Source organism: Mustela lutreola, chromosome 3 (genome assembly GCF_030435805.1).
Source record: "Mustela lutreola isolate mMusLut2 chromosome 3, mMusLut2.pri, whole genome shotgun sequence".
NCBI classification, from domain to species: domain Eukaryota; kingdom Metazoa; phylum Chordata; class Mammalia; order Carnivora; family Mustelidae; genus Mustela; species Mustela lutreola.
The window spans coordinates 59,530,688-59,542,262 of record NC_081292.1 but is presented as its reverse complement, the minus strand read 5'-3'; the positions used below and the strand labels follow the sequence as shown (position 1 = coordinate 59,542,262).

Sequence of the window (11,575 nt, the reverse complement as noted above, 5' to 3'; positions counted from 1 at the left end):
ACTTGGGGCACAATGACCCAAAAACTTTAATTACTTGAAAAGTACCCTTGCAGGAGGTGGATTTACTCCAACTTTGAGTTTTCCTTAAAAACAGGAGCAGGCTTAAAACCCTGGCTAAGGAACTAATCCCATTAATGAAGGCACTAAACAGAAAAAGGAATCTTATTTTACCAAATCAGTGGAAAAGCCCAGGATGAAAGCAATGTAGAAAGAAATAATGGTACATCTACCTCCTCCCATGTGGCTGCTTTGAGCATTTTGTACCCCATTTCTGCTGTCAGTTTCTCAGCAGATCTTTCTTTTCATACAACCCACCAACACCCAAATTCCATACAACTCAAGACAGTAATTTACTCACAAAGGAAATACACCTGCAACTTTATTAATAACCAACTTTTTTTATTAGAGCGGATACAGTTGTGAAAACTGTACATTAGACATTTTGGTTTCGAGGATTATAAATAAAGGAACTCACACGTAGGGAGTTCTTTTTCACAGCAAGGAACTTTAAATAAACAAGGTCATGTTTTATTAAGTACATTGGCAGACTTCATGTGCTGTCCAAAATGTAGAGCACAGTATAACAACCCGTTAGAAAGAGCCTTTCATGTAAAATACAGCTGTGCACATTTTAGAAAAATACCAACAATTTGAGCTTTGTTTTTAAAAAAGCTTATAAATCATACATATATTTATAAATGGAACCAACATGCTTACTTTATAAACATATCCTTTAATTATCTGTTACCCATTATTTCCAAAGCATTACACATTTTAAATAAACACTTAAGAAGATTAAATATTTTATTTTATTTTTTTAAAAAAAATCCATTTTCCCAGCATCAAGAGCTACGGGGTTAGGAAGGCGCAGTGAGAGTACGGAGACTGACACAGGAGCTACGTTTCTTGGCTAAAAACGTACTTCCTAAATTTAAAAGTCAAAGCAAAATGTAAAAAATAAATAAATATACAAGTTGTAATTTTCATTTGCTCTCTTTCTGCTTTCTTCTTTATTCCATATTGGTCACACCCAGGATTCTCAACATATTGCACTTCTGCAAAAAACATCACTGGGTTACTACCCTGCCGGTGACAAAGCATTCAGTCCACACCTGTGCTAACACGTGAGTGGTCTCTTCTGCATTGAAAAGGTAGCAAATAAGGTAAAAAGAATCCAATTAAACCATGCAGGTTGTGAAAATATTTAGGAATAGCTAGCTCCTTCTCCACAATGTAATGTCTTAGATAGATTTAAGGTACCTTTCCTCCCCTGATTTCTTTTTAAATAATTATAAAGACCACATAGTGTCTCCAAGTAATAAGCATGCTTCTGAGTAATAAAGGATGAATTATAAAACAGCAAAAAAAATCAGATTATGTCAGAATAACAAAGGACCGACTGCAAAAGACAAGTATTTAAATAAAAATGTCTAAGCCTTTAAAATGTGAAATAAAATTACGAAAGGACTTTGAAAAACACGAAAGGCATAAAATCGAGAAGCAGAGGTTTAACAAAGCTTTATGCTCTACCTGAATGTATTCAACAAAAATTTAAGTTGGAGGAAAAAAAAAAAAAAGATCAGAGCAGTTATTAATAGCATCTTGCTTAACTTTCATGGGAATTAACATAGTCACTGACAAGATTTTATTTGGTTGTAAAGTACGTCAGCAATGAAACTGAATCCTTCAGACGTTGATTACTGCAATCCATGCAACATTTTGACTACACTTCTCAGAATTCTGTTGTCTTTCAGCTTTTAAAATTTAGCACCTCCTAAGTGCATAAAAGATTCATCTTAGTAAGATTTAAAAATATTTAAAATTATTTCTTAGGAAGGTATAATGCCTTCAACACTGCTAAATTTTAAACAGCCTATTACAGGTTTAGGACGACTAAAGGGCATGAAAAAAAAAAAAAAAAAGATGTACTGCTATCGCAACAAACACGTCTTCTCTAGAATTAATTGTTGTTTCTTTTCCTTGAGATGCAACAAGTGTGTTTCCTCTGGCCAGGACCACACGCTGTAGAGGACTATACATCCTACTTCAATAAACGGCAAAAATGAACATAGTCGTGCACAAGCCAACGAAACGTTCTCTCCCAGAACATTCCAGGAGATGTTAAAGCAGCAGGTCGTGCCATAAGACTGGTGAGTGATGCTGCTACCTATTTCTTCGAATGAGATAGGAGTGAATGTTGGAACCATGGCCACAGCAACACAATCCTCCGACCGCATTCCTCAGGCAGTCGTTTGTTTCCCCAGCTCCCTACTAAAAACGTCAGATGGTAAAATAGTAAGGCAGCTGTTGACTTCCATCAGAAAAAAAAAAAATGCAGCTCCATACATTTCCAGTTTAGTCACACTCCGCTAGGACAGATGGAGTAGCCAATGCCAAGAACTTCGCCGGCTGGGGCTGGTTCAGCAGATTTTAAAAAAGAATGATTATTAAGTTTTGCTCTCCGACATGGCTGCTTGCTTCAGCTCCCAGAGGACCCCCAAAGCCACAAGCATTCCCAGGGGGACCGAACAGGTCCTCTGGTTGAATTTTCCAAGTTTCATCTCTTTCGCGATCCCATCCTAATTCCAAGCCTCCTTCCCTGAGTCTGAGTCTGACTGGGGTGTGCCATTTAAAGGGCTGACGATGCCACGGCAGAGAACAGAGAACTGCGGGCTAACACCGCTAGTTGTCATGACTTCACTGAAGGGTCAAAACAGTTATATCATTAAGTAACTATGTTGAATCACATTCAGGCACAGCCAAAATTAAAGTGAAGGACAACATGCAGTTGTTAAAAAAAAAATGTAAATTCAAATATGGGAAAAGAATATTATATACAGTGATTTTATATAGAAATTAAGGCTATTCTTACCTTTCCTAATTCCAATCAAGTCAGAAAGTGAACAAACAGAATGGCCAACCCGATATTCAACAGCATGACAAGGACAATCATGACTGAATTAGGGCCCTGGAAATGAAACAGAACAAACCAAGCATAATGTTTCCATGTTAATAGCCACATATAAGCTAGATCATAAAATCAATTACCAAAAAAATAACTCCGTTGGAGTAAATAAAGTGGGAGCGAATGACAGCAGCTCCAAAAGGTATAAACTAAAAATAGCAATGCCGCATTTAGATGGAGCCGTCTCCTCACTTTCACTATGAAATGAATCCAGTCTTGATTATATCTACAAAAGTGACTATCAAATAATCTAGTTCATTTACCTCAGAACATCTGACAATAGTCTGGGTGAGAGTTTGCTGTAATGGGGTGAGGAAGTAATGGAAAGTGGATATGCACTTTTTGTTAGGGTATAATTTAGACGAGGAAGAATTATTTCCTCAGGAAGGCAGTTAGAAAGACTAAAATCTTTATAAGGTACCGAGGCCTCTCAGGAAAAAATTTAGGACTCTTGCTTTTCCTGGTCAGAGTTTTGGACACCAACCCACCCAGGAAGTAAAAATTATAAGCAGGAAGTCGAACACTTGCAGAAATGATCTTACAGGTCTAATTCTTCACGTCTTTGCTCAAAGCCACCACGTTCCAGAAATCAAATTCTATTTAACAAACTGCAGAATCTCTTTTTGATAAATATGGCTATAATAAATACCAGCTAGCCAAGGTACCCAAACTTTGTTTATTTGTTCAAACAAAACCCAACCTTATTGACCCAGCGTTTCAGAGCTGCTCATGCTTGACCATCCTTCTTCCAGAGACCTGATCTTGGTATTTACTATTCAAATAGTGTCTAATTCTTATGTAGCGTTAACTGTGTTCTAAACTGGCCTTACAAGGTGGGTGGGGTGGGTATTTCAATGGTAATTTTACAGGTGAGGCAACGGTTGTACTAGATTTGAATATGTAACGAGGCTACAATGCAACAGGGTAACAGAGTCCTCAGATGCGGTACTGGTGTGATTCTGGGGTGGAGGGAAGGAAGACTGAAGTTTCAATTGGTCCAGTGCTTGTGATGTAAGGTATGGAGCTTGGGTCTCATCCTGATAGAAGGTCTCCTCCCCAGATGGGCCACAACCTCCCTGGCAGGGGTCAGAATGCCCTGGTATTTGTCTAGCCCAACACTTGGCACGTTGTCACTTCCTGTTAATCTCCATCTTTGCGCTAGACTGAGTTCCACGGTGGCAGGAGCCGTGCTCTGCTCACCGTCGTGCACCCACACATATGGGCCGCCCTGTTCATCCAGGTTTTTGTTATGAACACCGGTTATCATCTGGTACTTTTCCAGGTGTTGTGGACATGGTTGTTGACTTTATTGATTCACTGCCTTAAATGAAGAACAAAGTGATTAGTAAAATCAGAGTTGGGGGAGAAAAGTAAAAATGTGTATCCTTGAGATGGGGACGGTTAGGAAGAAGAAAAACCATAGCTTCCAAATCCCAAATAAAGGGGAGGAAAAAGCACATTTATTGCCGGTCTTTATATGCCAGGCAGTGGGCCAATAATGAGCATTTTGGGGTACATGGTTTCTTCTTCACAGGTGATTACGAGTTACAGAGCTCTGAGAGGGTAAGTGTCCTGTCCAAGGTTACTCATCCAGTTTAAACAAATTATAGAACTAAAATTAAACTTTGTCTACTTCAGAGCTGCTAGGTTTTTTCCCCTACATCCCTGTAACAGCCACAAGCCATAGTTTAAAAAAATAATAATTTCTAATCATGTTCTTGAAAATGGCATTTTCAACTCTATGCTCTGATTTCGTGGTAGCAGAAAACATTAAATCTTGATATGACCAACTGTTTTTAGAATAGTTTTCTAAGTTACTAACCTATGTAACTCTTCAATCATGAGCAACTTAAAATGTCTACTGTAGGAAATACTTAGAACTCAGAAAAAATTGAAATAATCTTTCAATATCATAACACAGCACAGAAATTAAGGAAATGCTATCACAAACTTTGATTAGATTTTGCCCATGAATATGTTAAGTTTGGATTCATATTACTGTTCTGGGTCATTGGATTTAATTCATAATTCCCGAAGACGGTGATATGAAAGATGAGGAGGAGTATATGGGGTCAGAACAACACTATGTAGAGTGTCCTATAGTGGACCAAGGAAAAGTAGAAAAACAGAGAAAGTGCCTTCAGTGACTCTAAGTTCAAAAAGTCTAAGGTGTGTCTGGACCTTTAATTCCCATGTCATGAATCCTTACAAGGTTCTACGAATTTATCTAACTTTTAGAATTCATTAGCATTTTTGGATGGAGATACGTAGATATATGTCCATTTTATATATAAATATGTATATTTATATATTATATTTATCTCCATCCAAAAAAATATAGATATATGTCCATTTTATATATAAATATATTTATATTATATATAAATATGTAACATATATCTATATATCTATATATTTATCCAACTAGTACAACTCCATTTATGAAGCTCTTTTTTAAGACGACTCAGTGAAGATGAAGGTAAGGCAGCAATAAAAAGTTCAAACAGCCACCAGGTGGATAATACGTTCTGGGATGCTATGTTTAACAGGCAGATATCAAGATGTGCCTCAGTGTTCTTCAGATACCTAGGCTGGGCACACGGTGGGAAGCTTTAAGGTGAAGTCTTATAAACATGGCCGTGGTAGCCAGTTATAGCTTAAAATAGCAAAATGGAAAAAAAAAAGATCAGTCTTGCTTTTCAAGACTGACTGAGACAGGTGTAATGGAAGAAGCTGTAGCAGGACAAAGTGCAAGTCTGGACTGGGAGAACTTTCAGGCAGTTAGAAAATAAAAAAGTTCTACCTCAAGAAATGTTATGTTTTTTTTCTTCAAAAGACTACTACTCATTTAAACTGAGGAATCTTCTGAGAAGTTACTGCAGTCTATGTTAAATCTAAAACTACTCTAAAAACATGAAAAAAAAAAGCAGTATAAATAGTCAAGTTTATATGTATTTACTGTTTGTAGGGTTTTAATGTATGTGTGTGTGTGTACGTGGTTCAAAACTGACACGATACGGATGCCTTAAGTTTTTCAACAATTCAAAAGAAAGTTTAGGGGGCACCTGGGTGGTTCAGTGGGTTAATGCTCTGCCTTCGGCTCAGGTCATGGTCTCAGGGTCCTGGGATCGAGCCCCGCATTGGGCTCTCTGCTCAGCAGGGAGTCTGCTCCCCCCCCCCCCCACCGCCTGCCTCTCTGCCTACTTGTGATCTGTCAAATTAAAAAAAAAGAAATCTTAAAAAAAAAAAAAAAGTAAGTTTAGGTAAATTTCAAAATAGACTTGGAAGGGAGCAATGGCTAAGAAAAAGGTCAGGCAGTTCTCCGGAGTCAGTATTGCTAGTCAGAAGTCCCCTTGCTGGTCTGATTGATGATAAGGGGGCAATGATGTCTGTACTGGCTCCTACCCAAGTTGCTACTTTGCAAAATCTTACAAAAATGTGGGTTCCACATAGAATATGTTTCCATGGCACATCAGTCTGTGTGCAACCATGGCCCATAGAAGTCACATGTTTTTTGAGAAGGGTCAGAGAATAATAGGGGCATACTCCCTCGTCTTTTACCACTCATATCAAGCACTTAAATTGCTAAGTGTTAGCCTGTGTCTCAGAAGATTTTCTGTATTTCTAGGAGATGGATATCCAGGGTGATCTTAAGGAGGGTTCAAAACCTATTGGAATATTTATGAACCATTTTATGCTTCAATTATTACTGTCTTGGAACAATAACGGCCTTTGCTTTTTGAGCACTTACTATGTGCTATGTACTGTGCTAAGAGCTATGTAAGTACTACTCATTTAATCTTCAACACAACCCTATGCTATAGGTAGAGATGAGGAAAACAACTCACAGAGCAGTTAGGAAACTTGCCCAAGGTCACACGACTGAGAAGCAACACAGCTGGGATTTGAACCTAGGAAGTCTGGCACCAGAGTCCACACCCTTAGCCACCAGTGTATCCTGTGTCAGTCAATGAGCTGGTGACTAAAATTCCAGATCCCAGTGTATTCAACCACCCTAAAAAGGACGATTCTGACTCATACTAGATCTCTCGGTTGCCCACAATGAACACTGCTTCAGTCTGGTCCTTCCTCCAGTGTGTGCTTCATTGTGAATATTCCTATGCATTTTCAAGGTATTTATCAACCTCTAACTTACACAGTGTCTATCTCAAAATTGAATGCGGTACTCCTTTGTTTGAAAGATGGTTCATTAACTACCTTCATGATGATCTTATCACTTCTAAACTGTCCAGAAAACAGTCATCAGGAGAGTGAAAGGCAGCTTTGTGTTATCATCAGGAAAAGAAGGTTAACTGTTAGAATCTTCACAGGAAGGTGCCAAGGCGATCTTGACTTCTGGTTCCTGTAATGACAGAGCCTGTAGAGTGCTAGGCCTCCTTTCTCATGGGACATGGAAGGGAGCCCTAGAGACCAACTTACAGGTTACCTCTAAGAACCAGATGGTTCTGCGTATAAGTAAAAAAGGTACTTTTTCTAAATAAGGAAGCTGTGAATTTATCAAACAGTAGTAACATTTCACAGAAAGACAGTGTGTAGGACACTGCGTCATTCACTTCCTCTTACGGAGTTCCAGAAGTCAACTGAACCCTACTACTGGGACCTCAAGGTAGAAATTACATGGCCTTCCATCATTTGAATTTCACTCGTGTAAATCAGGCAAACTAATACTAATCAACTTTGTCTGTCTTAAAAACCATTGATCTCTACAGAGGATGACTCTCAGGAAGTCAATGTAGTTAATCTGATCAATTTATATTTAGATGACAAAAAAGATGAGAACCAGTGTTTGTTAGCAAAATAAATCTAAGAAATGTCAAATATAAGTTAACAAAAAAAGATGAATTTCAACTGTTTAACACTGTTACTGTTTACCTGTAAACAGGTTCACCCTGCTGAACAGACGAAAGGAAAAAACTTAAATATAATACAACTGTATTAATCCACACCTTTATGCAAATGTCTTAGAAGTTACTAGTAAATATTGGGTCAGCTGTGGCTTTTTTCTTAAGCTACACTTAACGTGCAACACCCTCTGATCCAAAAACATGTGACCAGGTCAACAGATCAGTTGGTCGATTTCTTATTAATAATTACTTAGTTTTAAGAATTTTCAATTCTATAGAATTTGATAAAGTATGAATTCCATATATCATTTAACAAATCTCTACGTGCTCATCAAGTAACACCAGTAACATATAGCTTTCTGGTTGAATAATTAAAAACCTTCAATGCTCAAGGCCAATTGATAATAAAACTAGCATTTACCAGAAAACTAAAATTTTAGAAGCCGTTATACTTGGGAAGTTAGAAGACCAAAGTAATTTTAAACAATGGAGAAGAAATAAAATGTTCTAGGGGCAAAGCTTAAATTCAAACAAATTCAAACAAAACTGAGTAAAATTCAAACAAAATATTTAGGAGACTAACTCACAATAGCTAGAAAAGATGTTGACTGGAGTATCTTTTCCTTCACTTTTAGCTTATCTCTTTAGGTCTGAAGTGAGTCTTATCAGGCACACGGATGTAGACAGGTCTTGTTTTCCATCCATTCCTTTACAGTGTCTTTTGTGAGGCTCAAAAGCAGGGCCAAGAACCTAGCAAATGGTGATGGAATCCTCTTCCCAGCTAGAGCTCTGTCAGGGCCCATGATTCCCTTCTAGCCAGAGAGTTAGCTACCATAGATGGCGTGTTCCTCCCAAATTCATATGTTGAAAACCTAATCTCCAGTGTGATGGTATCTGGAGGGGGCTGTTTGGGAGGTGAGCCCTGGGTCATGAAGGGGGAGCTCTCCTGATGGGGTTCATGCCCTGACAGGAGACAGGAGAGAACTTACTGTTTGTCTCAGCCACTTGAGGCTACAGCAAGAAGGTCTCTGAACCAGGAACTGGGTTCTCATTAGACATCACCAGACAAGACTTGATGTCTGGTGAGAACCCAGTTCCTGGCACCTTGATCCTGGGGATTCTCAGCCTTCAAAATTATACGAAATACGGTTTTTTGCTTAAGCCACCCAGTTGACAGCACTGTTGTCATAGCAGCTCAAACTAAGCTACTCCAAAACTTACCAGAAGTGTGGGGAAAGCATTGCTAACGTGTGATGCAGGAACAGGCCGGCTACCTGAATGATGTCTGAGGTGAGTGGTGGAGCGAACAGGGACTTGTCTCTGCACAGAGAGCTCTTTGCTGTCTCAGGGTACAAATGTGCTAAGCTCTATCTTATGTAGCCTATGTATCTTCCGTGGCCGACGCTTGTCAAGACTTTTGCTAGACAAGCTGTCCTCAAGATGCAAGTCACCCTTACACTGCTACCTGAAGGAACCAAAAGGAAGCAAAATCACATCATGCACAACTTACTGAATTGGCTTCTTTTTCCAAAGAAGGGCATGAATCGTTGTTTGTTGGATTCTTTGGTATAACAAGTTCAGACTTCTTAGCTTTTGGCTCAGCTTTGCTTTCTTTGGCAACTGGTTTTGTCACAGATTTAGGAGGACTCCATTTGTTGGGTGATGGCTTGTGCACCAGCGCTGAGGAAGACAGGCTTGATCCTTCCTCTTCCTCCATGTCTTCTGGGGGGTGCTGGGGAGCATTCAGTTTCACGTAGTAGCCGTGGTACTGAGAATGCAGTTCCCCGTTACTGGGGTTGGGGGTGTGGTGGCGGCCAGAGTACTTGGACGTGGGCACCATGACTCCTACCTCCTTCGTGGGAGCCTTTGACATCAAAGGCTTATTGACGACGGCTGTCACATGCTCATCAGCCACACTCCGTTTGTCTTGGTTGAGTCTTGCCCCTGAGCTGGGGTTCTGCTTCTTTGTGGGTTTTGGGGAGGAGGGCTGGGGTGAGTGGCTTTGCTTGGGACTTGCTTCAGGAGACCTGGGGGGTGTCGTGCCTTTGCGATAAAAATGCGGAGACTCCTTTGGTGTAGGTGGCTTTTCTGGTACTTTTTCTTCTGGATTCTCTTTAGCATCTACACCTTCCTGAAATCTCTGTTTGATATAATCTGGGCCTGGGGAAAAATTGACAACAGAAGATGATAAAATTAAGATAAGGCATAAAGGCTCCTTTGTCCTGGCTATCTATATGTGTTTTTGCTACATCAGATGAGCCATTCCTCTTTTTTCTTTTCTTTTAAAAATATTACCAAGGCTTGGATTGAGCATAAGCATACTTCATTTCAGAGGGGAAAAGATTATCTGTTGCAGAAAAAATTAATATTTACCATTATTTATACTATTTTGCTAGCCATAAAGGTTAAATGGTTCTGATTCCCTAATAATTGCAACATTCCTGCCTGCTTGCAGAACACAGGTAAAATTCATATTGATGGAGCACTAGTGATAATACCATAATTAACCTGCATATTCAAATTTTGCAGCATAAGCAAAACACAAAGTGCCCATTCAAATAACTGACTCATGTATGTTCAGTATATTAAAATATTTAAAGTATTTAATAAATTAACATTTAACAGAGCATCTACTCTGTAAGTAGGAATAGAACCTGCAGATGACATTTGTAATGCTACTTCACCCAGGGATGCTTAACCGACTGAGCCACCCAGGGCCTCATCAAAGGATCATTTAAACTTCCTGGAGTTCTTCAAGGGCTTCTGCAAGCATCAAAGTCATGACAAGGAGCATTTAGACCATTTACATCTAAACTAATTATTGACAGATACAAACTTATAAAAAGCTGGGGTATCAATACTTATATCAGACAAAATAGACTTTAAGACAAAGACTGTAACAAGACACAAAGAAGGGCATTATATAAAGATCAAGGGATCATCAATCGAACAGGAGGATCTAAAGATCTAACTGTAAAGATCCATGCATCCAACACTGGAATATCTAAATACATAAAGCAAGTATTAACAGATATTTATTTTCTGCCTGGATGACCTATCCATTGATGTAAGTGGGTGTTAATGTCTCTTATTATATTCTTGTCATTTTTTCCCTTTAAAAAGGAGAAGTGTCTTTGAATGCTACATTAGACCAGATGGACTTAACAGATTATATACATAACATCCCATCCAAAACCAGAATGTACATTCAAGTGTGCATTGTACATTCTCTAGGCTAGATTACATGTTAGGCCACAAAACGAGTCTCAATAAATTTAAGAAGACTGAAATCCTATCATGAGTCATATCTGACCACAACCATGTGAACCTAGATATCAATTACAAGAAAGAAAACTGGAAAAAAACACAAACATGTGGAGACTGAACACCATGCTACTCAACAACCAAAAATCAGAAAGGAAATAAAGACACAATGATCCAAATCTTTTGGATGCCCCAAGAAACATCTGAAAGGGAAATTTATAGCAATACAGGTGTACCTAAAGGAACTAGAGATAAAGGGAAAAAGCTCAAAGTTGGTAGAAGGAAGGAAATCATAAAGATTAGAACAAAAACAAAGGAAATACAGAATAAAAACACAATAGAAAAATTGAACAAAACTGACATTTAGCCAGACTCATTAAGAAAAATGAGGACAAAATAAAATTAGAAATAAAGGAAAACAGCCAACACCACAGAAATACAAAAGAGACTACTACAAAAATCATATGCCAACAAACTGGAT

General features: G+C 38.6%; 1 protein-coding gene across 3 annotated transcripts in view; it reads right to left on the bottom strand.

The window, feature by feature from the left end:
• Window positions 1-378: 378 nt before the first annotated feature.
• The window catches only part of JPH1 (junctophilin 1), an 83,724-nt gene continuing 72,527 nt past the window's right edge, over window positions 379-11,575 (bottom strand). Inside the window, exons 4-6 of one of the 3 annotated variants that reach the window (XM_059166192.1) lie at window positions 9,341-9,990; window positions 2,873-2,968; window positions 379-2,700 (exon numbers count right to left, since the gene is read on the bottom strand). In XM_059166192.1, coding sequence (XP_059022175.1) covers window positions 2,888-2,968; window positions 9,341-9,990 — 731 coding nt within the window. In that variant the 3' untranslated portion in view covers window positions 379-2,700; window positions 2,873-2,887. The remainder of the gene's footprint in view (window positions 2,701-2,872; window positions 2,969-9,340; window positions 9,991-11,575) is intronic. The other 2 variants (XM_059166193.1, XM_059166194.1) reach the window with 2 other exon arrangements.